Source organism: Crinia signifera, chromosome 12 (genome assembly GCF_055691185.1).
Source record: "Crinia signifera chromosome 12, ASM5569118v1, whole genome shotgun sequence".
Lineage (NCBI taxonomy): Eukaryota > Metazoa > Chordata > Amphibia > Anura > Myobatrachidae > Crinia > Crinia signifera.
In genome coordinates, this window is record NC_139228.1 from 13401315 (window position 1) to 13428840 (window position 27526).

Sequence of the window (27526 nt, forward strand, 5' to 3'; positions counted from 1 at the left end):
ATGTTATATTATTTAGCCCACTGGGAAGACCTTCATGTATGGGATGGGCATCCCTGGAGTGCCAGTTTGGTCCTCTGGACCCGCTACATAGACGATGTACTGTTTATATGGAGCAGCGATGATCAATCATTGTCGGATTTCTGCTCCTACCTTAACAGAAATCATTTGAACATAGAACTCACTTTTAACATAAGCGCTATGGAAGTAAACTTCTTAGACCTTACAATATACATAAAGGAGGGCTTTCTTAAAACAAACATTTTTATAAAACCAACTGACTGCAACTCATATATTGGGTTTGACAGTAATCACCATCATTACTGGATCCGCAGCATCCCCAATAGTCAGTTTCAAAGACTAAGGAGGAACTGCAGCAACGTTGATACATTTAAATTACAGGCCAGTCACATGGTTAATCATTTTAAAGGAAGAGGATATGATCAAGCAAATCTTGATAAAACAATGGAAACCTGCAGTATCTTAGATAGGGCTGATCTATTAAAAAGTAAAGCACCCTCTAGGAATACAAGAGGTGAAGAAGTGCTGTTTATCAGCAAATACTCTTCTCAACATCGAATTGTGGAAAAAATCATCAAAAAGCATTGGGGTATCCTCATCAAGGACCCGATTTTAAAGACAGTATTGAAGGATAAACCATGCTTTGTGTATAGAAAAGCTGACAATCTAAAGAATGTTCTGATAAAAAGTGCCATCCCCATCGATAAGAGACCATCGAGAATCACATCAAAGGGTTTCTTTCGATGTGGTCAATGCAACATGTGTAAAGCGGTCCCTTTTGATAAAAAAATTATTAGCTACACATCTAATGTCACCAACCGCTCATATACTATTAGGGATTTCCTAACATGCGGATCTAAAAATGTGGTGTACTTATTAGAATGTGTATGCGGCTTGCAATATGTCGGCCGCACTAGCCGTATGTTAAAAGAATGAATGGCAGAGCATTTACGAAACGTGAAAAAGGGATATGACCTACACAGTGTGTCGGCACATTTCAAAGACAAAGACAAACATAAGGTCTTTGAAAATGTTTTGTGGGATCAAACTCTGGAACAAAAATTGGAGGACTCGCAACACCGAGAGCGATCTTGCAAGGTTAGAGATGAGAACTATATTCGATCTAAAAACTTTAACACCAGAGGGTCTAAACCTGGACTTTGAATATAAGTGGTTTTTATAACATGCAATAATTTTTCTAGGTTTCTATATTTTTATATACAATACTAATTCTGTATTTTATCTCTCTCCTTTTATCTCCACAAAAACCCAGCTTAATATGTTATGCACGGAAATTTTTTTTAGAGATTTAGTTTTAAAATTGCTTTTAAATAAATGAATTATGTATATATACGATATTGGATTACCCTTGTTGTATATACTGCTGTTTTAACATTGATGTTGTATTTTATTGGACACGTATTATGTATAAATGTATTAAAATACAAAAGCCGGGTTATAGGGAATCCTATTGGTTGAACAAGGTCAGATGACCAAACACACCAGCTTTAAAAGGAAGCCCGGGAGACTGTGCGGCATATCTTGAAAAAGGAAAGTTATTTCCGAAACACGTTGATGCCGTCACTGCCCACACTCTGGCAGTTTGTTCAGTGGTGAGGAAAGCTGTGATAGAGACCAGGAGGTGCCCGAAGGCTGACAGCGTCTGCAGCGCTTGACACTGGACCATCTACATCACCCCTCTGTTCCAGCCGTCCCGCATCGCTATGATGTTTTGTATTCATGTTTTTATCCATTAAATCTTTTGCTTGTGGAACGTGGACTCTGTGATTCAAGTACCTGCTACGTGAACGCGGGATATAAACAATATGTACGTTCTGTAATATTTACACCATTGTGGGATCTGTGTGCATACCTGATAAAGAAAACGCTATGGGAACGCGAGACAGAACACTAAAGTAAGTGTCTGTCTCAGGGAGTGCATTAGACCATCGCTCCTCTTCATCGGGTCCCTGCAAGATTTATACTACCTGATAAGTGTATATATTGGAGTACATCTTACTCCTCTACAAGGACTGTATTATCAGTTCATTTTAAGCGCTGGTTCACCTTAAGTGCTTATTGCTTACTAGTTACCTCTGGTAGTCTTCTGCACCAGCACACTGCAGACAGTGTGCACAACTCTTTATATTTAGCTGCGGCGGGTGCTCAGACATTTTCACGTGGTCTGGCGGGCATCCACCCGTCCTGTCCCAGCACAGTTTGTGCATGTAGTAATGTGCGCGGTGACGTCATGACGCCCCGTCGCACATTACACATGCACTGGGGCTGACTGGCAAATTTTAGCCTGTGTGGCATGTAAAAATGACTGGCCCATGGGTAACAGCCCATAGTTAAAACCCCATTGAGAGCACCTTTTTTTCCGGTGTCTCTGTTACAATAACGCAATCCACAGATGTGGGAACAGAAAAAGGAAAAAAGAAAAAGAGAAGCTGTGGGCAAGAGGATGACAAAAATATGGTGATGGAGATGCAGATAGTGACAGGAAGAGACCATCATGATGGGGAGAGGCAGAGAGGCACTAGGTGACAAAGATAAGCAAACTGTGACTGGAGAGGGAGACAGGGACTGTAAATGGGTGATGTCAGGGAGAGGAAGACATAAAGTTGGTGAGAGGGTGACAGGCATTGTGTGACAAGAAAAGGGGAGAGGCAGTGGCTGATACCAGAGGCAGTAGATGGCCAGTGAGAGGGTGACCAGCAGTAGGGGACAGAGGGAGGATGATAGGAGAGGCAATGGGTAAAGGGAAAGGCAGTGGTTGATGCAAGGCAGAGGGTTACAGGCAGCAGAGGAGAGGGTGAGAAACAGTGGGTGATACCAGGGAGGTGTCAGGGAGAGGAAATGTTTAAAAAAAAGTCTGTGGTTTGGGGGACCAAACAGCAATTTGGGGGCCCTAACCAGGACTTTAGACCGGTTTAGCTGGTGTTTTTAGATGCAAAAAGCGCTGTTGAGCACAAATCAATTGGTTTTATGTAAAAGAAAAACTGAATCGCTACAGTGACATAGAAATGACACAGGATTACCAGTGGCGTAACTAGAAATTGTGCTCCCCCAGCCAAAAAAACATCTGTTATGCCAAATACACATTACGCAACAATGTAATGCCAATTACACATTATGCCACACACCGTAATACCCAGGGGCAGATCCAGAACAAAGTGACAGGGCACCACAACAGTGGGAGAGGTTATTTGTGCGAGCTCCTGGAACAGCGGCAATGGCCTCACATTGGCGTAGTCTCAAAGGGAATGATTTAGAGAAGCAGTGGACAGTGAAAAGGTAACAAGGGGAGGCAAAGAGTGATGTCTGATAAAGGCAGAGACCAACAGGAGAGAGAGAGGGAAATGGGGAGATAGTGACAGTCACACAGGGAGAGTTTGAGGGTGATGTAGTGGATAAAGGGGAAGGATAGTGGGATATACAGTAGATGGGCAGTGATTCACAGGGAGAGACAAAGGGTGACAGTGAGAAGCAGTGTTTGACCTCAGGGAGAGAGTAAAAGAGGTAGTAAGTGGGTGATGCCAGGGGAAGGCAATGTGTGACAGAGGATGGCAGGTAGAGGCATTGGATGACAGCAGAGAGAGGTGACAGAAAGAGATGGGGGGGAAGGAGCGGGGATAGAGGGGAAGGTGAGGAGGGAGAGAAAGGAGGGGGATAGAGAGAGTGGGGTAGAGGGAAATGGAGAGACAAAAGAAGAGAGGATGAGAGGGAGGGAGAGATAGAGGCTAAGGAGGGGGAGAGATAGAGAAGGGGGAGGAGAAATGGGAGAGAGAGGAAGAGAGAGAGAGACGAAGAAGAGTAAGAGAGGGAGAGAAGGGGAGGAGAGTGAAATGGAGAAATTGGGGGAAAAGGAATGGAGAGAAAGGAAAAGAGAGACACTGAGGGGTGGATAGAGAGAGAGAGAGAGAGAAGAGGTCAGACAGAGAAAGATGGAGTGATGTAACATTGGTGCAAGTGTGGTGTGAAGCAGCTTGTGAGGTAGAGGGCCATACTGCCACATCCTAAGCTGCGCTAGACCTCCGACTTACCTCCGGCTGTAAGTAGTAGTAGTAGTACGTTTATTTATAAGGCGCCGCAAAGTGTCCGCAGCGCCGTACATAGCAAACAAAAAAAACAAATTACAAGGTAACGTACAGGGTGTGTTGAAATGTACAGTATGAATAGGGGTATAGCTGGTAGAACTAAAATCAGCATCAGTTCAGAAGTAGGTGTCAAAATTGTCAAGGAGACTGAAGATGAAGTAGAGGAAGGGAAGAACAGGACAGGAGCACAGGTGAGGTAAAGAGGTAGGGTGAGTACGTGAGGAAGGAGGACCCTACTCATAAGAGTTAACATACTAAAAATAGGTGGGTGGACGAACGAAAAACAATAGGATAAGTAGGAACGGAGGCAGGATAGGAGGATCAAAATAGGAAGAGGGATAGGCTAGTTGAAAAAAGTGGGTTTTGAGGGAGCGCTTGAAGGAGGTAAGGGAATCAGAAAGCCTGATGGGTGGCGGGAGGTTGTTCCAGTGCAGGGGGGCAGCGCGAGAGAAGTCTTGGACACGGGAGTGGGAGGAGGTGATTAGGTGAGAGGTCAGTCGGCGGTCAGCGATGGACCGAAGAGGACGGGAGGGAGTGTGGATAGAGATCAGTGAAGAGAGGTAAGGAGTGGTGGAGGAGGAGAGAGCCTTGTAGGTGGTGGTGAGGAGTTTAAAGAGAACACGGAAAGGAATGGGGAGCCAGTGAAGAGATAGACAGAGGGGGGAGGCGGAGGTAGAGCGGCGGGAGAGGAAGATGAGCCTAGCAGCAGCGTTAAGAATGGATTGGAGAGGTGCGAGGCGGGTGAGAGGTAGCCCAGAGAGAAGGATGTTGCAGTAGTCAAGGCGGGAGATGACTGTTGCGTAGGTGAAAGCGGCAAGACTGTGAGAGAGGACGAATGTGGGGGGTGAAAGAGAGGGAGGAGTCAATGATGACACCGAGGCAGCGCGTTTGGTCGGAGGAGGTGATCTCGGTTTCACCAATGCTGATGGAGATAGTGGGAGAAGAGGGGATGTTCGGGGGATGGAAGATTAGAAGTTCAGTTTTAGCCATGTTTAGTTTCAGGAAGCGTTGGGTCATCCAGGCTGAGATGGCCGTGAGGAATTCGGAGACCTTGGACAGGAGTGATGGGGATAGGTCGGGGGAGGAGAGATAGATTAGGGTATCATCAGCATAAAGGTGGTAATGAAAACCATAGGAGCTGATGAGGGTGCCCAGAGAGGTGGTGTAGAGGGAGAAGAGGAGAGGGCCAAGGACTGACCCTTGGGGAACACCAACTGGCTGCGGGGTAGTAGGAGAGGAGGAGCTCGGAGTGCAGACGGAGAAGGAGCGATCGGAGAGGTATGAGGTGAACCAGGAGAAGACCGTGCCAGTGATGCCAAAGGAGCGGAGGGTGTTGAGCAGGAGAGGGTGGTCAACAGTGTCAAAGGCAGCCGACAGATCAAGCTGGATGAGGATAGAGAAGAGGCCTTTGGATTTAGCCGATAGTAGATCGTTAGTGACTTTGGTCAGGGCAGTTTCAGTGGAATGTAAAGGGCGGAACCCGGATTGGAGGTGGTCTAGAATCTAGTTAGCAGTAAGGTGGCTTAGGAGACGATTATAGGTCAGGCGTTCTAGGAGCTTGGAGGCAAAAGGGAGGAGAGAGATGGGCCTGTAGTTGGATGGAGAGTTGGGGTCCAGATTTGTTTTTTTGAGAATTGGGGAGACAAGAGCGTGTTTGAAGGAGGAAGGGAAGATCCCAGAGGATAGGGAAAGATTAAAGAGGTGAGCCAGGTGAGAGCAGACTGACGGACTGAGACGACGGATAATATTGGAGGGGATAGGATCGAGCGGGCAGGTGGAGGGAGAAGCGGATTGAAGGATAGAGTGGACTTCAGCAGCAGTGGTGGGGTAAAATGAGGACTGGGGTTGGAAGGAGGGGAGTGGAGATGTAGGAGGGGAGGAGGGAGAGGGTGAGGTCATGGCAGCAGTGATGGCAGTCCTGAGAGAGGAGATTTTGGTTGAAAAGTAGGTAGCAAAATCAGCGGCTACGATGGAGGATGGAAGAGCTGGATGAGGGGGGGAGAGCAAGGAGTTGAAGGTGGCGAAGAGCCTGCGGGGATTGGATGATTGGGAAAGGATGAGGGACTTAAGTAGGATTCCTTGGCCAGAGCAAGGGCAGAGCTGAAGGAGGAAAGAATGAATTTGAAATGGAGATAATCCACAAGGGAGCGTGATTTCTTCCAGAAGCGCTCAGCAGTGCGAGAGCACTTTTTAAGGAATCGGGTGATAGGCGAGTGCCACGGTTTGGGGTTGAAGCATCGAAGGGGGATAGAGGAGGGAGGGCAGGCAGAGTCCAATGCCGAAGATAGGGTGTCATTATAGAGGGAGGCGGCGAGGTTCGGGCAGGACATGAGGGTGATTGGGGCGAGAAGAGGACACAGCGTGTTTGAGAAGGCAGCAAGATCAAGTGTGTTGACGTTATGCCGTGAGACAATGCGCTTGGGAGTGGGGGTGGGAGAGGGGGAAGCAGTGAGGGAGAAGGAGATGAGGTGATGGTCAGAAAGGAAAAGCCGAGATAGTGTAGTCAGTAAGGGAACAAGAGCGAGAGAAGACGAGATCGAGGGAGTGTCCTTGGATGTGGGTGGGAGAGGTAGTGAGATAGGCCAAGAGAGGAGCAGAGAGAGAGGAGTTTGGAGGTGCCAGGATCAGTGGGGGTTGTCCAAGGGGATGTTAAAATCACCAAGAATGACAGATGGCAGGTCAGAGGAGAGTAAGTGTGGAAGCCAGGCGGCGAAGTTGTCAAGAAATTGGGAGATAGGGCCAGGGGGGGCGGTAGATTGCAGCGACACGGAGGTGGTAGGGGTAGTATAGACGGATAGAGTGAGACGAAAAGGAGAGAGGGTTCAGGCTGAATGACACTGTGGGTGCATGAGGCTGAGAGGAGAAAACCCACGCGCCACCTTGGCGACCGTCAGGCCTGGGAGTGTGAGAGAAAGAGAGGCCACCATGGGAGAGAGCAGCTCCAGGCTGCTGCACTGCTCCCGCTTCTGGTTGCCAGCTCCCGGCAGCTGCGAGGGTCAGACCCCCTGCTTTTAGATGTCAGCTTCCGGCTAGCGCGAGATTCATACCCCAGCTCCTGGCTCTTGATTCTGGTGTCAGCTCCAGGCAGCTTTGAGGGTCAGGCTCCCACCTCTACCTGTCTGCTTCTGGCTCCCGCGAGGTTCAGACTCCGGCTCTCGGCTCTTGCTTCTGGTGTCAGCTCCTGACTTAAACTAGATTAAAAAAATAATCACCTAAATGACGGGTGGCACTTGCCTTGGTGCCCCCCCCCCCCCTGAATCCGCCACTGGTAATTCCCATTACAGAATAAACAACACACTGTAATGGGGCCCCATACACTGTTATATCTGCCCCCCTTCCCCATCATCAATTCCTTCTCATGCTGCAACATAAACTGGCTCCCTGCCCCTTTGGCCTGCGCTCAATGACACTGACCTTCACCCTGCATTCTATCACGCCGAAGCGCCCCCTCACCCTGCGGCCTGCTATCTACCACATTGACGCGTTACCTCACCCAGCGGCCTGCGTTCTATCATACTGACGCACTCCCTCAACCCGTGGCCTGTGTTCTATCACAGTGACGTGCTTCCTCACCCCTCGGCTAGGGCTCTGTAACACCAACATGCTCCCTTACACTGCAGCCGGTGCTATATCACACTGACACACACCCTAACCATGCTGCCTGCGTTCTATCACACTGACGCACTTCCTCACCCTGTAGCATGAGCTCTATTACACTGACACACCCTCTCCCTACACCCTCTCCCTACATTCTATCACACTGAAGCCCTCCCTCACCATGCTGCCTAAGTTTTATCACAGTGATGCACTCCCTCACCCTGCGCCATATCACACTGACGCACTCACTTACCCTGCGACATATCACAGTGACGCACTCACTCACCCTGCGCCATATCACACTGACACACTTCCTCACCCTGCGCCATATCACACTGACACACTCAGCCTGCGCTATATCACAATGACGCACTTACTTACCCTGCAGCCTGCGCAATATCACACTGACACACTCCCTCACCCTGCGCTATATCACAATGACACACTCCCTCACCCTGTGCACTATCACACTGATGCACTCCATCACCCCGCGGCCTGAGCTCTATCACACTGATGCACTCTCTCACCCTACAGCCTGCACACTATCACACTGATGCACACCCCCTCACCCTGCGCTATATCACACTGACGCACTCCCTCACCCTACGGCCTGAGCTCTATCACACTGACGCACTCCCTCACCCTACGGCCTAAGCTCTATCACACTGATGCACTCCCTCACCCTGCAGCCTGAGCTCTATCACACTGATGCACCCCCTCACCCTGCACTATATCACACTGATGCACTCCCTCACCCTACAGCCTGTGCTCTATCACACTGATGCACTCCTTCACCCTACGGCCAGTGCTCTCTCACACTGATGCACTCCATCACCCCATAGCCTGAGATCTCTCACACCGACGCACTTCCTCACCCTGTGGCCAGCGCTTTATCACACTGACGTGCTTCCTCACCCTGTGGCCTGTGCTATATTACACAGATGCACTCCCTCACCCTGCACACTACACACTAAATTATCCCGCATCTGCGCTCTATAATGCTGACAAACCTTGTGGCATGTGTTCTATTACACTGATGAGCTCCCTAACCCTCCATCCTGACCCGCCACAGGAAAATGCTTAACCCCTTGAGTGGTATGCCCGGAGATTTTCCGGGATCAGCTGCTCTGCCGCAGCGGGCTGTCCTGGAAAGTCTATCGGGGACTGCGATTGCAGGGACGCCGGAGCAGAGGTGAGGGAGGGGGGCTTCCAAATTCCTGTGGTGGGTTTTGCTGGGGCAGGACAAAGCTGCTGATAGCGCTTAGATTTGATTGATAACCAAACTTGTATATAGATTTACTTTATTACCTTTAGACATAACAGCAACGCTGAAATGATTGCACACCAACACAACCTTGTTATAAAATGTATGTGAATGCTTTACCTAAAGAATAGCTTCATTACAGGTATTTGCAAATGCAGACTAACACAAGAAACATAAAATTGATTAGCTAATACTTAAACAGTAATTCTAAATCAAATCAAAATGGACACCTTTCAAGGACAGTGATCAGCCATGATTAAACCTCCTTCATAGTTACCTCCAGCCCCCTGTGCTTGCTTGTTCTTCCTCAACTGCCTGCCTCCTCCTTCTCTAACTCTGATATTTAAACCTTAATCACATTAATTAATTAATGAATTACTCATAAGCATTGAGTCTTATTGGAAAGCTCTGCTTTCAATCATGATGTCATAATTAACCCAACACCCAACTTCATTGTAACTAGGCAAAGATTCAGTGGCCTTGGGGTCTACACATGTGTGGCCCTGTTCCCATAATATTCAGTTTGTGGAGACTAGCTTTCTGTCCTTGCTCCATTATAATGTCAACATCACATTGTTAAGCTTCTAAAACCAAAAACAATTCTCTATGAGAAATCACCTTTACCGCACTGTTCTGCATGATCAGCCATTTTATAAGGTTATTATGCAAGTCATGCCTAACAAAATGGCTGCCGTTTCTGACATATTATCACTGTTCAGCGCAAAGGGAAGGCCTCATAAGCAGTGAATAGTACATTGTGCAACAAGCTAAAGTCATCTGCAGCAATAATAGCAGCAATCAGGAAAACAATATAATAAAAGCATAGATTTATTGATTCATTGATTTTCTGTATTAACAGTTCCATCCTTAGAACTTTTTTCATATCTCCGAAGAAAGTTCATATCTCTCGTACTGTGCATCATTTGTTTCTCTCTTAATACATCGGAAAACCTTCTTGAAGCATTTCACTAGTATACAGAAAAATCAATAATATTATTTTGGCAAAAACATTAAACTTCTTAAAGCATATTTAACATTGACTTATGCGAACCAATTATTGGGGTTCAACCAAATAAACCAACTGTAGGGAATCACATCACTCACACCTGTTCAATAAACTAAATTCTTTTTTCAACCCAAATTATTTAATTCAACTTTCCTTTTAACGTCACCATCAGTTTAGTATTTGTGATGCTTGTACCATATTTGAATTATGTTCACAACCCCAATCAAATTTTATAATCTGGCGATAATGTAAATAAATGTTTCTTTTAATATACCATATGTTACTGTCAAATCTTCATGTTGAATCACCACTGTATTAATTAGTAAAAGTAATTTTTTTTACAATAGATCTTGTTTGTAACCATTTAGAAACCTTAAGTTTGTAAATATAATATAATCCTTGTGGTAATGTCCATGGCATATGAGACAGTATGTTTGAGAAAACATCATAAGAAACAATTCAATGAGTACCCTTTTTATCTAGATTTTCTACTAGCTCACCCAACTCTGTCACATGATAACTACATGTTTTGTTGTACTCAAAAATATCTCCTGTTATTACACTCTTTACCAATTCAGTGTATTTAATGTTCTCTACAACAGCATTTCTCTAATCATGTTCAGTTATTCAATTTTGTTAATACATGTGATACTTTCCTGATTCTACTTTGGACACTTTGTCAATTTTAAACCTGGGGAGAGTCAGTTTGCATATAGATATTATGTTTGCACCATTGTTACCATCCTTACTTAGAATGCCTCTTCTTTACTGATACCTTACTAGATGTATTCTATCAATGGTTCCGGTGTGGGAGTTCTCAGTTACTTTTATGTTATTACTCATATATTTATTTTGAACCTTCTAATTACTTTAACATATTGGCTATCAGTATTTTTTTTACCGTCCTCTGATGCATACCGAAACCTGGGAGCATCAGTAGTATGATGTATATGTGTGTCTGTTATGACTTCTTCAGTTAGTGAGTGTATGGGAAACTTGGTCACTCATGGGAATCCGTCTTTTACACCTTGTCCACAACCCGCAGGGACACCACTAGGGATATCCCCCGATTCTGTGGACCTCTTCTTGCCCACAACCCGCAGGGACACCACTAAGGATGCCCCCCGATTCCGTGGACCTTGTCTTGGTCTGTGTGGGGGCCCTGGACAGGCCCATCATCAAATAAGTTTATTAAGTTAAAACCAAAGTCACAATATTTATCTGCATCAGTATCTTTTTCCTTCAACTGATATCACCACCGGGTCGGAAACCTTCTTGCAGTGAGACGCATTCATTCAATCGGTTTGTTTCACAGGGACGGGTCTTGCCTTTGATCTAAGAGACATTTAATTGTAAGAATTTTCTCACCATTGCATAGTCTCCAGGCTGGACCTTATAACAACATCCCTTCATAAGCTTGTTTGCTTTTCTGGTAAAGTCTTTAGATGCTGTGAGAATTAGAGTGACAAGTCTGCTGCTGGATGTTGAATAGGGTTTGATGTTCTCCAAAAAAATGTATATATAAATTAAAATAATGATCTTATAAGGGGACAGGTTCAGTGGCTGCTGAGGAGTAGTGTGAATGTTTATACAAAACCTCAAGTCAACTCATGGTAATTTCCACACCCACCCTAAATAACGTGTTCTCAATGTGCATTTGTTAACATGTTCAATTTTGACTAAAACCTTTTAGTGTGTGGTGAGTGCAACCAAATTTTCATACCCATATATTGACTTATTCCTTAGAATACCTTTCCGGTCAAAATATGTACCTCCTATGATTTTTTTTTTTAATACCATATACCTTATGGGATAACATATCTGAACACAAATTTCTCAATAAATTTCTTTGCTGTAAAGGATGCTGTACATGGGACAGCTGGGATGTTCCTTATAATCAAGATAACATATCAGATACCATTTAAATATAATGACAATTTTGTATGCATGTAAATTAAATAAATTTATTTTTAACCTTAGGAATGGACCTTGATGTGAGATGGTTCTATAGGAATAATTTTCCTGAGTTCATTCTTCTGCAGATCAGGGACGTGCAGTCAGGGGAGGCAGAGCCTCCCCTGTCATAATGATGAAAATAATAAAAAGAAGATATTTATATATCTTCTTTTATTATTTTCATAATTTCTCCCTCTCCGGCTGCCTCCCACCCTCTTACACTGCTGCATGTGAGGGTGGGAGGCAGCGGGAGAGGTGCCTCCCGCTGTTAACATTGAAACTCCGGGCAGCGTGGGGCGGGAAGGGGTGGGCAGGGGGGCAGGGTGCAGCAATGGGCTGTAAAAGCCCATTGAATTTGAATGGGGAAGCGGCATTCATACTGGTGCCGCAATGACAGGGGCACCAGTATAAACGCACGCCCCCAAATGTGATTGGGCCAGCGGATCCAGTGCTGGATCCGCTGTCCAATCACATACATGCAGGGCCCTGGAGAGGATGCAGCAGCAGCGCGGGCAGCGGGGAGTCCGGCGCCTGCTGGGAGACTGCCGTTGTCACTCACCGCCGTGGAGAGGACCGGCCGCCGTCACCGCCGAGAAGATGACAGGTGAGTCCGCCGGGTGGTGGGAGGGCAGGTGGGGTGCGCATGTACCGGCGGCGGGCGGCCGCTGCATACCTATGTATGTATGCAGTGACGTGCGGTGAGGTCAGTGCCTCCCCAGGCAATGACCTCACCGCACATCACTGCTGCAGATGCTTTTGGGCCTCTGCATAAGATGAAATCAACATACATGCCCTCTCTCTCCTTACATGGGTCATCCCATGGGTAGCTTCTGTATATGTCAGGAGGAGGTGTTTGGGGAGCTACTGATCTGCCCCCACCATCTTTACATAGGCCATTAGCCTTTTGACTGCATCCATTCATCATCCATTGGCACATTCCTTTTAAATACACAACTCTTGTTGCTTTATGAACTTCTGCTAAAAAGACATTAAATTGTATAGTGGTGTGATTCACAACAGTGGTCATCTTATTTTTGTTACCAAGTGCAACAAGATCACTTTATAACATGTGAGCTTGACACTTAACAACTACTGCCTTTGCAGGGAGTTGTGTAGAGATACGCCCCGGTGCAGTAGCACCGGGACGGAAGGGGCAGTTCCGTCGCCGGATGGCGCCGCCCCCTGCAGCCAGGGCCAGTGTACTCGTGCTGTCACTGGCCCTGCTGCTGGTTGGCGCCTGCTTCCTGGCCTGGGATGGCCTGGCGCCACCCCAGGGAGCCGGAAGCAGACCCTCCAATGACGCCGGGTGTGGGGGCAGCGGCGAGCCTTCGCCGCTGATCCCCACGAACAAAAGGAATTCAAATGTGGCGCCAAAGGAGAGCCAATCATGGCTCTCGCTCTGGCGCCCAATGGGAAGCGGCGGCGGCGAGCCAATCCTGGCTTGCCACGTCACGAGCCCCGCCCCCGGGCGCTGGTTTGAACTAACCAGTGCCGGGAGCGAGAAGGGCAGTTCGGCGACAGAGGAGAAAGATCGTGGAGAGCCCAAGCGTGAGGAGAAACAGCCGCAGAAGTCCCGGGAGGCGGCAGCTGTGTGCGCAGGACTGCTACACGCTGCCGCCCGTGGGGGGCGAAGTACACGGTGCCGGGGACAGCCGGCGCAGACGGAGGAAGCCCGGGTGCGGCGGAGTGCAACGCAAAAGAGCTTGCCCCGGCCCCTGCTGCCCCAGTGAAGACTGCAGGAAGCCCGGAGGTGGTGGGAAGCATCCCACCTCCGGCGAAGACTGACCACCCTCGTGGCTGGACCAGGCTTGGTCCAGCGGAAGGCCCTAGGACGGGTAAGTCCACATGCGGGTCCCCTCCCTAGACCACCTGGTGTTCGGGCAATAGGCCCGTGGGCCCAATTCAGGCACCAGGCCTGCGGGACCATAGTCGGGCTCTAGGCCCGTGGGGACCTCAGGTTGGTGGCGTTGGGCATTAGGCCCCTTTGTGTGCGTTGGGCATTAGGCCCCTTGTGTGTGACCTAGCGTCGGACTGTGCTGGAAATAAATGTAGTAAGTCCTGACTATCTGCTATTTGATAGTAAGAGATATACAGATCATAAACCAATGATTAGATGACTGTAATACTTCCATAACTATAAAGTGAATTGATTTGCACTAAAAAAATAATATGAATAATCACATTGGGTAGATAACCTGCAATACCAGAGTGTTGCAAATACTATGGGTATTAGATAATATGCTTTGTTGTAAAATTTGGAAAAACTATTTCTTGTGGTCCATAGATGTTCAGAAACTTGTGACAGGATGAGTAGTTGAAAACTCATCAAAATACTAATTGCTAATGCCCTGCGAGCATCACTCGTATCCTCTAACCCCATGAGGGTCCTCATATTGGTTAGTGCCTTCTGACAGCAGTCTCTCATGGATTCCTGTTAATAATACACAATTTCTTCCAAACCACTCTGAGAAAAAAATAATCATTAAATCATTATAAATCTTTGAGATAACAGCATGATTAGTTGTGCAGCAAATGTGATTACAAGTAGCAGTACCCAGTAGTGCTGCACCTAATTGTGACCTCCATTCCTTATTTGTGGGCTCATATGCATGACCAATGGATCTAGTAAAGTGGCAACGTGCAATCAGATAAATCAGTAAGCATAAAACGCAACTCAATATGCATCTTATAATAATCACTATAAAATCTGTATTTTTTATATTTTTTAATAAGGGCTCTAATAAGGATTCTGCAGAGGTACCTGCAGACTCAATATTATTTTATAAAGAATTTCTAGTGGCTCAGTAGTAATAATAATAATAATATTTTTTTTTTAAAACACTTGCTTTTTCTGTGCAAAATTAAATGCATCAATTTGTAAATTAATCTTTTCTCTGGAATGGTCACACCTCTATTGGCTGGGATTTAATTTAAATAAAACAAGCAAAAGCAATAGCATCATATTAGCATTTGTCATTTTGAAAAAAAAAATGGCAGTTTTTAAACAGATGTTGATAAAACAACATTATCACATGAGGGAAGTAAAGGGGAGGGGGCTGGATGTCATCCTTGGGTATGGCTGATCACTGTCCCATACAAACATTGCAATTTCTGATATTACCTCTCACCTCGTCACTGAAAAAAAACTTCTTCCCTTCTGCTTTTAAAAAAAATATATATATATATATATATTAAAAAATAAAATAAAAATTTTTTTCAAAATTATTCTTTTTTTTTTTCCTTTTTTTTTCTCCCTTAAACTAAACTAAGGCTCTAAAACAGATATCACCTCTCCTCACTTCTCACTGAACATATTTAACCCCTCAGTGGGACAGTACAATCTTTCCAAACACATGTGGGTTAGTGGGATATACTATCTTAATTCTTGAAGCTTTCACCACCTGTCACCAGACCATTGCGCGTTCACTCTCATCAAATAATCATTACCTCGCAGGTGCATCATCATCGCCAATTCCAAATAACTATGACCAGTATAGTATTTTCTATACCTTCTCACTTGCTCACACCAGTCACATACTCAGAGAACTTTCTGTGATCCAATACAAATGCTTAAAAAGGTGTTACCTCTTTCAAAGACAAAAAATTAAATAAAACAAATGAAAAATGTCCCCCCCAAAAAAACCTAACCTTGTGTAATGTGTCTGTCACTGTTATCACACCTACGCCTTCCACATACTGTCCTCTGTTATCAGTATAGTGGGCCACCTACTGTCTGTCTCTGTTATCAGTATGGTGTTTCATCTACTGTCCTCTGTTATCAGTAGTCACGTGTCCCACCCCTACCCTTTATTTTTAATATATTCTACCTTGCATGTAGGTGGCAGATACCCCCTGTGAATCTCGCTACCGGTCAGCACTCTCACAGGACAAAATCAACTTGTTAAAAAAATTATATGCAATATGTCAGTCTGTTATCATATCTGCACATTGTCTAAGCGATCATTACACGCTTAGATCACTATCTCCCTTGGTTATCTAGCTAACTGTGGCCACAGTATTAACCCCTTAAGATACTCTATCAATTTAGTACCCTCCCCCTTTCAAAACAAACCTGAAAATAACAAACAAAATTAAATTAACACAAATAAACAAATAAACAAAAATGGCTTAAAAAAAGAAACCCACAGCCTTGAGTCAGTTATCAATGATTCCCTTCCATTCATGAGAATAAAAATAAAACCCAGGACTTATCTGCGCATTACTCAAGGTATATCTGTTTCGATATATGTATCCATATCAAGCAAATAGGCAACAGGAATTGCCAACAGAAAACACGGTCTAATATATCAATATGAACCTTTAAGAATATATGTTATATTGGACTTGTATCTCATCGATATATATCGCTTTTCTTATCCAAAATGTATTACTCATTAAATGAAAAAAACATTGAATTCACATTATCATGTCCTGTTTCTTCACCTAACCTGGACAACTCCTTATCTCGCATTACATCAACTGAATCCATCACTTTAGAGTTCCCAACTCACAGCTGCTTTGTTTAATAAACCAAAAAAATTAAATCAAAAACCCATAGCAGAAAAACATCAGTCCTACATTACATACTTCATCTCCACAAGACAAGAGACCAAAAAACTTTACAATGAGATAAACTCGATCTTAGTTTCTTTGTTATAAACAATATTCCAATTAACTTTATTTATTCTGGTAGTAAAAATGAACTGTTACTTGGCTTACAATATTAGCATCTACTCCTTTAAATTCTGTATTTTAACGGACCTCTGTCTATGGATATAAAGAAATTAGCTCAAACTGTTCCATTGTAATCAAACTGCTTGCTAGATCTAACACTGCAACGTATATTTAATTATTTATTAACATTTTCTTATAGAAACCATATACAGTAGACATGTTTAACTGGTCCTTTCCGATCCCCCTCCAATCCGGGGGTTTCCAAACAATACAGGGTATGGATAAATCATGCATTCCATTTCTTCCAAATGTTGCCGGCCAGTCAACCAGAAAGAAATGTAAATGCACAACCTCCTATCTCTAATCACAAAATTATAAGCACGGGAAAACCTACAACAAATATATGCAACTTCTTTAAAATTTATAGATTGGACAAACAAAGAAACTCTAATTATCAAAATAACCGGTGCGCGTCCTCCGACCTTTTCATTCCCCTACTATCTCCACGTCGGCGTGGAGTTGAGAATATATAGTGTGGCGAGCCCGAAGCGTGGCGAGCGTACGTATATACCTTCACAGGTATACGCGTCCCCTCGCGGGGCTCGCTGAGCTCGCCACGCTTCGGGCTCGGTGGCTCGCTACGCTCGCCACACTATACAGATGGGGCAGGTCCCATCTTGGCAGGGGATGGCGCTGGCGTCGCCAGCCGCCATCCCCCGCCAGCTCCATGGCGATGGTGAGAAGGGGACGCGCGCGCGTCCCCTTCCGACGGCGCTTCCATCCGTTCCCCCGGGTCCCCGCCGGCTTACCGGCGGTAACCCGGGGTCCCCGCCGCCTGCCCGCATCCCCCCCTAATCCCCCCTAACCCTGTCTGTCTCCCTGGCGACGGAGACTGAGACACGCGTGCGCATGAGACGCACGCGCGTCTCAGTATATTCGCTGGCGAGGCTACTGGCGGGTCGCCAGCGGGGACGTTCTGGTGATCCGCCAGCCAGGATGGGAAGTGCCCCATCTGTATATTCTCAACTCCATGCCGACGTGGATAGTAGAGGAATGAAAAGGTCGGAGGACGCGCACCGCCGCCCCTCTCGCGGGCTCGCTGCGCTCGCCATGCTTCGGGTTCGCGTCTATCGTGGGGTGACCACGGGGCCATATATAATGTGAAATGGGTCATATTGGCCCATTTCACATTTTTACATTTTTTCCTATGTGAGATGGACTTAATCAAGTCCATCTTATCTTGTGCCATTATAATGGCACAAGATCGACGCGATGCTCCCGATTTCAATGTTGAAAAATATTTTAACATTGAAGCCTATGGCAAAATCGGGGGCATCATGTCGGTCGCGTCGGGACCAATGTTAATGGTCCCGACCGACGCGATGCCCCCGATTTTTTTCCTTTACCGGCAAAATGGACCCGATTTCAAAGGAAATCGGGTCCATCACGGGGATCGTGTACCTTAACCTAAAGGTACACGATCCCAAAGATTGTGGCCGTGCTAGGAAACAAGTACCGAATTTTTTTTTTTAAAGTAGAAAATCATTGCCAGCATAACCTCTAAATCAATATGCTTGTTATAGTCTGCACGCTTTGCAAATAAACGAAAGAAACATTCTTCCTAATTCAAGCAAGGTTGTTTAAAATTTCCTGCCAAGTTTCTCGCGCCCCTTATCTATTCTCTGACTAAGAGCAGAAATGGGCGATGCAGGGGGGGGGGGGGGGGGGGGTTGGGGGTGTTAGTAAGCTGACGGCCTGCAAAATGCAGCGTTGTCTTTCCATGCCTTAAATTACGATCTATTTGTTTTATAATTAAAGAGCAAAGTTGCTTCAAGTAATCTGGATTACCACACTTTAACAGAGATTTGAAAGAAAGATAAGGGTAAAAAAAATGCACCGACTTTACAATTTTTTTGACACAAATTTTTTTAAATAGCTAATTTTTTCTTTTTTCAAACTTTGATTTTCTCAATTACTGATAAAATGTGGACACCAATATTATTGATCTCGCTGGGGCCTCCAAATTGATAGCGCTTAGATTTGATTGATAACCAAACTTGTATATAGATTTACTTTATTACCTTTAGACATAACAGCAACGCTGAAATGATTGCACACCCACACAACCTTGTTATAAAATGTATGAGAATGCTTTACTTAAAGAATAGCTTCATTACAGGTATTTGCAAATGCAGACTAACACAAGAAACATAAAATTGATTAGCTAATACTTAAACAGTAACTCTAAATCAAATCAAAATGGAACCCTTTCAAGGACAGTGATCAGCCATGATTAAACCTCCTTCATAGTTACCTCCAGCCCCCTGTGCTTGCTTGTTCTTCCTCAACTGCCTGCCTCCTCCTTCTCTAACTCTGATATTTAAACCTTAATCACATTAATTAATTAATTACTCATAAGCATTGAGTCTTATTGGAAAGCTCTGCTTTCAATCATGATGTCATAATTAACCCAACATTGTAACTTCATTGCAACTAGGCAAAGATTCAGTGGCCTTGGGGTCTACGCATGTGTGGCCCTGTTCCCATAATATTCAGTTTGTGGAGACTAGCTTTCTGTCCTTGCTCCATTATAATGTCAACATCACATTCTTAAGCTACTGTTCTGCATGATCAGCCATTTTATAAGGAAGTCATGCAAGTCATGCCTAACAAAATGGCCGCCGTTTCTGACATATTATCACTGTTCAGCGCAAAGGGAAGGCCTCATACGCAGTGAATAGTACATTGTGCAACAAGCTAAAGTCATCTGCAGCAATAATAGCAGCAGTCAGGAAAACAATATAATAAAAGCATAGATTTATTGATTCGTTGATTTTCTGTATTAACACTGCCCTGGTAGGTTTGTCCTGCCCCAGCAAAACCCACCACTCAAGGGGTTAACCCTCATACCCTGAGGCCTAACCCTTACCCCCCCTCAGCCTAACACTTACCCCCCTTTCCTGAGCCTAACCCTCCCCCCCTCAGCCTAACCCACCCCCCAAATATAAACACATACCAAATACCCTCACTCTTACCTTTGGAACATGCTTAGAGTGCAGTCTGGCTGGTTCTGGAAAGAACTGGAACTGTGGTTGCACAGCAGCATATCCTGTCCTCTCCAAGTCCTTTCCCTCTGGCACAGGCAGCAGCAGCCATCAAACCATGTAGCTCCGCCCCCTACCGGGTCACGTTTAGCTCCGCCCCCATCTGGTCCCGCGAAAGGGGGCTGTTTTGGGGAAAGTTTCTAGGTGCAGTGGGCTGGTTGGAGAGGGAAGAGGGTAGAAACCGGGCTGGCAGGAGGGGAGACACTGGGATGGGGGGAGTCAGTAACAGTAGGGGTAACTGGGCTGGCGAATGGGCAGACAGTGTGAAGGGAAGGAGCACTGACCTGGAGTTGTTGGTGCGTGCTGGTGTTTCTTCCTGGAATGCCTGGTCCCGCAGACTTGTTCCTCCAGCATGCTTTTACATAGCACTCGGCTCTGCTGCTGGGGTATGGGCGGGCACACCAGTGTGCTTGTGATGTGGCTGTCTGTGGTCCTCTGCGCTGTGATGCAGTGTGGCCCGGTTTGGGGGTGGGGGGCAGTGTTCCCTCTAAGCTGTGCGCACGTGCGCGCGCACACACCTTGAGGAGCGTGCGCACAGACATTACAACTGAGCGCACAAAGCAGAAGTGGTCCCTTTTTGCAGTTGTGGACTCAATTAATGTGTGTTTTACCCATTAACTACATTGTGTACTGTATTTTGAATGTTTAAATGTTTAATATAATTTTGAAGTAAAGTTAACACAAATGCTGAATGTCATTTTCCAGTTATATATGTGACGCACAAAATTTTTAATTTCATTCCAAAGTTGCACAGCCAAAATCTTTAGCCGCACACAGCCTTCGTAAAATTAGAGCGAACATTGGGGGGGGGGGCTGGCTCGGTGGAATCTGTATGTACTCAGCCCCGGCTTCTGTCAGCTGGTGGAGCCTCTCTCCAGCGCTAGAGAGCGCGTGTTGGTGATGACAGATGTCATGTGGCTGGGACCGGCTCGGCAACTGGGCAGGGGCACAGTGCAGCACTGGTGGGCCACACTCGGGTCTCTATATATAGCGGGAGGAGGAAAGTCTCGACTCCTCAGCAGCGGGTGCGAGGAGGCGGGGCCTCACGGGGGAGGAGAGGAGGCCGAACTGGGCTGGGACATGGGCTGCAACCTGCCGCTGTGGCTCAGCTATACAATATGTAATGGCACCCGGCCGAATTGTGTGGGCAGCGTAGGCGCGCTACACACCAGCCCCGCTTCTTTCGGCCTCACTGTGGTCGGCCTCCCGGGAAACTTACCGGTGAATTTCATGGCCAATCCGCCCCTGAATCCTATAATAAACTCAGGCCCAAATTCAGACCAGTCTTTCCGGAATTCGCTGCAGATCTGAGTTTGCAGGTCTGCGCATCGATGAAAATACGCAGACCTGCTCTGTGGGGCGGGTAGGGAGCTGTCACATGGGGACACCAAGCATATCCTGGGCATGCCCACAAAGACGGCCGCCAATATCTGAGGTAAATAAGTCAGCCTAGACTGACTTTTATTTGCATGCGTATGCCCGCATGCAAATGGTTGTGTCAGTGTACTGGGGGGTAGTGTTTACCCAAAAGAAGGCTGCTTAGAATCAGACCCTCAGTCTTTCAAATCATTTCCATAGATGAGGCTTAAGTGCAGATTACCATTATGTGACAAACTCATCCTGAGCGTCTGGCACCATCTTTTGGTCTGATTACATCTGTACATCTGTGATTTGTGTTCGTTAGACATAGGGTCTAATTCAGGTTGGATCGCATAAGCTCAGTCTGTGTTGGGTCCAGATAGAGTGGACCTTGATGCTCAGCTTTGGTTTAGTGTTCCCCTGAATTTCACAAGCTTAGCTCTGGCAAGGTTTGGTCACAAGTCCCAACACTGGGGAGGAGAGTGGGATTCTGGTCACGACGATGGCGAGGCAGTCTGCATAGGGGGTGGAACTCTGCGGAAGGGTTGTGGCTGCGAACCAAGGCTCTTCCCTCCCTGCATATAGAAGCCGTGGGCCTCTATTCACTAACTGCTCTGATCGGTGGCAGCTCCCACACCACTCACAAACTTCACAGTTAAAATTCGCTGTCACTTTCCATCTTCCCAGTGGGTAACTGGGTCTTGATGTGTCAGCCACGCCACTCCTCCCTTTATCTATAGGAGAAACTGTAAATGGTGGCTGGCTGGGCTCTGTAGTACCACTGGTACAGAAGCGGTTAGCTTAAAACAGGAATGGAGAACAATCGGCCCTCCAGCTGTTGTTGAACTATACATCCCAGCATGCTCTGCAAGAGTTTTAGCATGGCTAAATAGCATGCATGCTGGGATGTGTAGTTCAACAACAGCTGGAGGGCCGAAGGTTCCCCATCCCTGGGTTAGCTTATATTTTCTCTTTAGGTTGAGCTAAGAATATGATCAGTGGCTTGCTGAGCTTTGTGGTCCTGCAGTCAAATGACACATAATATACACATGTTGTTTGGAATTAGGCAACATACATGTCTGCAGTGATTATTATGCATTCTTGTAGCACGCAGGAGAACTACATGAGACCCTCCAACATCACACCTTCTATCAGGTACAAAATGCTCTGATATTGCTTTTCCCTCCTAATTTATGATTGCTGTCACCTTTCTTATCAATTACCTAGCTCAGCACAGGTGCTGGCAACCCTACATTACCAGGGAAGTCCAGGAACAGAGCATTGTGTCCCTCCTGGGAAGGGTCATGTTGGGAGGGGTGGTAACCCGATCATCCCCGAGGAGCTGTCAAGAAAAGTGTAAAACTGGACTCTTAATTAATAGCTCATGAGGTTATTAAAACTAACTCTCTTTTGCCGCCCACACACGGTGCGTTGTACGGATGCGATGCGCGCTCCTGCGCACATCCCATCGTACAGCACATAAAGTATTTGCTTCCTGTACTTTTTTTAACTAGATTGCATCGCACAGTGTATGGGCACCTATTGAACTTCAGTGCTATGCAATTTGAACTTTATAGAATTTGGACTAGACTACAATATATTATTTAAATATGTAAAGTAGATATCGCATGCGATTCCCCACAGTGTGAAGTAGACACTATGGCCCTTATTCTGATCGGTGCGGCCGGATCCGAATATGCGGCCAGCACCGTGCGTCCTAAACCCCGCCTTCCATACGGATCGCCAACTCCGTCCGTACGCGGTAAGAAGCTGGCCGAACGGACCGCACGTGTATTTCTCATGAATACACCTCCTCCATCTCAGGGAACCTCCCCCATCATTCGATGGTCGCAGACCATCGAATGCAGGACCGTGTGGCCAGGCAGCTCCCGCAACCTCAGACCACTCGGGCATTTCTCCGTGCAAAATCAGGGATCTGGGCGGGCAGCTGACATCCGGCAATGTCATATGTCCGCCCCCTACACGTGCGTCACGACCGCATTACCATACGTACGCCCAGCGTTTGCATGGGAACGCCCATGAAACGCGGGGTGTAAACATATGGTAATGAGCCCAAACAGCCCTTCACACCCCTCTCCACCCCCTGTTCATAGTGTACACATTTCATGCGGAATGTGGCCGTGCGTCCCGCTCGCACATGCGCAGAGACGCCTCTGCACATGCGCAGACACAAAACATCGGCGGCACGAACGCACGTGGAAATTACCGCACCAACCAGAATAAGGGCCTATGTGAGGTAGTACAAAAACACCTGCCAGCAATATACACACTGCGCAATTTGAACTAAAATGTTCAAATCGCATGTGAGAATGGCACCGTGTATGGGCACCCTTACCCTATGTTTGCCAATGGTATGCATGTGAGATCTCTGCATTTCTCTTATTATGTAGGATGTCTGCCACTGTATCTGCTCCTGTGATCTGCCTGTACATTGATTGTGTGACCAGCGTTATGTGAATCGTTGTTCTGTGAAGCACCACAAATTTTTTTTTCCTCTAATCTAAACTCGTGCTCACATGTCCTAGAGTCCTTCCTTACAGCAGTAAAAAGGGTGCCTGCCAGTTCCTTATATTGGCCCCTGATCTATTTGTACATGTTAAGCATGTCCCCCGTTACGTGTCTCTTCTCTAGAGTAAACACTCCCAATTCGTTCAATCTGTCCTCGCAGCTTAAATTCTCCATTCCCTTTATTCGCTTTGTCGCTCTTCTCTGGATTTTTTCCAGTTCTATGATGTCCTTTTTATAGTGCGGGGCCCAGAATTGTTCTCCGTATTCTAGATGTGGTCTAACCAATGCTTTGCACAGTGGCATGATTACTTTCGAGTCCCTAGTCTCCATTCCCCTTTTTTATACCTGCTAGTATCCTGTTGGCCTTATTTGGTTATGTCTCCCAAGATGCATAACTTTGCATTTATCCACATTGAACATCATTTCCTCTACCTCCCCCATGGCAGCCATTACAAATGGGTTCCTCCCCACTGGGTAGTGCTTCAGAAAGGGAAAAAAAGACACCGCCCCCTATAAGAAGGCACCTCCTCCTGGCCTCAGTGTCTTTTTTTCCCTTTCGGGTAGTGTGTGAGAGGTGGCTTACCCTGGGGGCTGTAGAGGAAATATTTTGTCCCCCTGCGGCAGCTCCGGCGATCCAGAAGTGAGGGAGGGCAAGCCGAGCCCTTTGTGGAGGTATGTGATCTCCCTGGCCGCATGCGGACCCCTCCGGGGGCAGCTACAGGCGGCGTCTACAGGCGTGCTGCTAATGGCGGTGCGGGATAGCGTTGCCGCAGTACGCCTGGCCTGGATTGATCCTGTGTGAAAGCAGGCAGACGTCGGCAGCGGTGCGCGGCGCCAGCGGGTGACGTCTTCTGTCCTCTTCAGGGCGGAAGTGAGCCGGCGCCTGTGCGTTCTATTCTGCAGCAGCAGCAGCGTGGGTTATGGCGCCGGTGTGAGCACGCTACAGTTTTGAATACGCGTTACAGCTGGTGAGCCTGGATTGTTTTATTCATTATAGCTGCTACTGTTTTTATGTGTTTTAAAGTTATGTGTGGCATGGTTCCAGCCCTGAGTTCCATGCCACACTAAGTGCATAAATTCCCTGCTTATTAAGTGTTTTGTATTATACAGGGAATTGGTATTGTGCTTGAGGCATTGTGTGTTAATCACTTGAGCAAGGTATGTGTAGCAATTATTGTTTGCATTGCTGGTATTTTCTTGGCTGTGGTGTGAGTTAATTGCTATGTTTAATTAGTGTCAGGGTGCACCGCTGGATTAATATGGAAGAGGAAAATCGGCAGGCAGCCAAAAAATCAGTGTAAGCCACAGTGTGATTTTTGGGTGTTTTTAATTTTTTTTTTTTTTGGTACTTTGGTTTTGGTTTTTGGTTTGGGAATTTTCCTTGTGGTGATCAGGTGATGGTGCATTGGATTGAATGGTTAATGAAACATGGTGTTTGGGCTGTTACAGGTCTGAGACCAGCAAGGAGAAGGAGAGTAAAGCCAAACACAAGAGAGTGCACTCACCAAAATGTATTTCATGCAATAAAGCTTTATCTGAAAAGCATGTGGGCAGCCTCTGTGAGGAGTGTAAGGCCCCTCAGCCTCTACCCATGGCTCAAATGACGAACCTAGTGGATATGCTGAAAACAGCATTAGCAGGGACTTTTGTTACAAAAGAAGACCTGAGCAAAATGTCTGGAAAAAGGAAGCATGTGGTCCTAAGTGACGAGTCGGATGACTCGGTGGAGGACATAACATGTGCTCAGGTGCTGGGTCAGGATCCGGATGAGGATCAAGACATACCTCAGGATAAGTCAGAGGACTTTAATCCAGATATGATCAATAATCTGTTAGAGTTTATCCATAGGGCCCTCAATATTGAGGATCAACAAGAGGACCTTAATTTACATGAACTGTTGTTCAAGGATAAGAAAAGGAAGGGGAAATGTTTTCCTTTGTCTCAGACTTTGAAAGCTATCATTGCTGAGGAGTGGAAACACCCGGATAAGAGGGTGGCTGTTTCCGCCAGAGTAACAAAAATGTAATCATTCGACAAGGATCAGGTGTCGACATGGGAAGAGGCGCCAAAGGTTGACGCAGCTATCTCTAGACTGTCAAAGAAGACTACACTTCCTTTGGAAGATGTCAATATCTTCAAAGACCCCATGGAGCGTAGGATTGAGCTGGGTCTGAAAAAGCAGTACATTACGGCAGGGTCATCCCAGAAGCCAGTGGCTGCTATGGCTGTTACCTCACGTGTAATGCGAGGCTGGTGCCAGCAATTAGAGGCGGACATTTTGGACGGAATTAAGAGGTCCGAACTTATTAAAACAGTCCAAGATGTTCAATTGGCTGTAGAGTTTATGTGTGAGGCAACTATGGACTCCATACGCCTATCAGCTAGAGCAGGAGCCACTGCAGCGGCAACACGTCGGGCCCTTTGGTTGAAACCATGGGCGGCTGACGTGCAGTCGGAAAACAGCTTGATGAACTAATTACTAAAATCTCGGGGGGCAAATCAGTCTGGTTGCCCCAGGATAAAGCTGTCAAAAAGAATGTTCCAGCGAAATTTAATAGATTTCAGCATCAGGAATACAGAGATTCCAGGGCTTATAGGCCAGGAAGGGCCTATAGGAGAGGAAACTGGATGTCTCGAGCGTCCTTTCGTGCCCAAAGAGGGAAAGAAGGGAAGGCTCCTTTCCGAAAGGAGCAACAATGACGCCGTCATACAGAGAGTTGGCGAAACCGTTTTACCAAGCTTGGCGAGAATCCACCACGGACAGGTGGGTTCTGGAAATAATTCAGTCCGGATATCGAATAGAATTTATGAGACTTCCAGGAAATCTCTTTGTGGAGTCTCCAGTACCCAGCGACATGGAGGAGACAGGTGCTATTTTCAAGTCTGGAAGAAATGCTAAGATAAGGAGTTGTCAAAGTAGTTCTGAAGAAGCAAGAGAAGCAGGGATGGTTTTCTCGCTTCTTCGTGGTAAAAAAGGCATCAGGAGGTTTTTGAACCATCCTAGACTTAAGGCGCTTGAACAAGTTTGTGTTAAGCCGAACGTTCAAGATGGAGTCAGTGAGATCTGTAATCCCAGAATTAAAATGCGGGGATTACATGACGTCCATAGATCTAAAAGACGCCTATCTACATATACCCATCTACACAAACCATCACAAGTTTCTCAGGTTCCGTCTGCAAGGGGTCACTGATCAATTTGTGACTCTTCCCTTCGGCCTGTCGACTTCTCCTCAAACTTTTTCAAAGGTGCTGATTGTGATCATAGCAAAGCTGAGACAGGAGGCGTAAAACTCTGGCCCTATCTCGACGATATTTTAATTGTTGCAGATTCAGAAGAACTGGTAAGGGAACACACAGAGTTAGTGCTCAAATGTCTGGAACATCATGGATGGCTGATCAACGTAAAGAAGAGTCAACTGGTGCCAGTTCAAAAGATTACATACTTGGGGGTATCAATAGATACTCAAAACATGAGAGTGTCTCTCACGGAGACCAGAAGAGAAATTGGTACACCAAGTAGGATCAATTATGAGGAGATCAGTCGTGTCATCCTAAGACTGCATGGAGATACTGGGATTGATGGCAGCCACATTAGAGACAGTACCATGGGCAAGGTTCCACACAAGGAAATTCCAAAGTTGCTTCCTGTCACAATGGAACAAGAACAGCAAAGATCTTACTCAGAAGATAATATTAACAAGGGCCGCAAAGTCAGATTTGGCCTGGTGGTCAGACGTGGAACGACTAGAAGCAGGAAAATTGTTTGCAGTAGTCAACCAGGTCACGGTAACAACAGATGCCAGCCAAGGAGGCTGGGGAAGCTGTCACAGCAGAAGGGCTGGATGGAGTCGTGTGGTGCACAGAAGCTGGAGACGGACCAGGGCGAGTAGGATTGAAACGTGCAGGTTTAATAACTGGT

At 46.3% G+C, this 27526-nt stretch overlaps 1 protein-coding gene and 1 long non-coding RNA gene across 9 annotated transcripts in view; one reads left to right on the forward strand and one right to left on the reverse strand.

Annotated features, from left to right (window-relative positions):
* The window catches only part of LOC146050450 (signaling lymphocytic activation molecule-like), a 73420-nt gene extending 71628 nt beyond the window's left edge, over positions 1-1792 (forward strand). For 5 of the 8 annotated variants that reach the window (XR_014466313.1, XM_083167471.1, XM_083167468.1 and 2 more), the window contains one exon: positions 1470-1792. Coding sequence is in view for 5 of the 8 variants with exons in the window: in XM_083167471.1 (XP_083023597.1) it covers positions 1470-1480 (11 nt within the window). In the remaining 3 variants the exon portion in view is untranslated. Of the gene's footprint in view, positions 1-1291 lie in introns of all 8 variants that reach the window. The other 3 variants (XR_014466311.1, XR_014466312.1, XM_083167469.1) reach the window with 1 other exon arrangement.
* A 7271-nt stretch (positions 1793-9063) lies between these two features.
* The window catches only part of LOC146050452 (uncharacterized), a 28969-nt gene continuing 10506 nt past the window's right edge, over positions 9064-27526 (reverse strand). The window contains exon 3 of the long non-coding RNA XR_014466314.1: positions 9064-9947. This is a non-coding gene — a long non-coding RNA (uncharacterized LOC146050452). The remainder of the gene's footprint in view (positions 9948-27526) is intronic.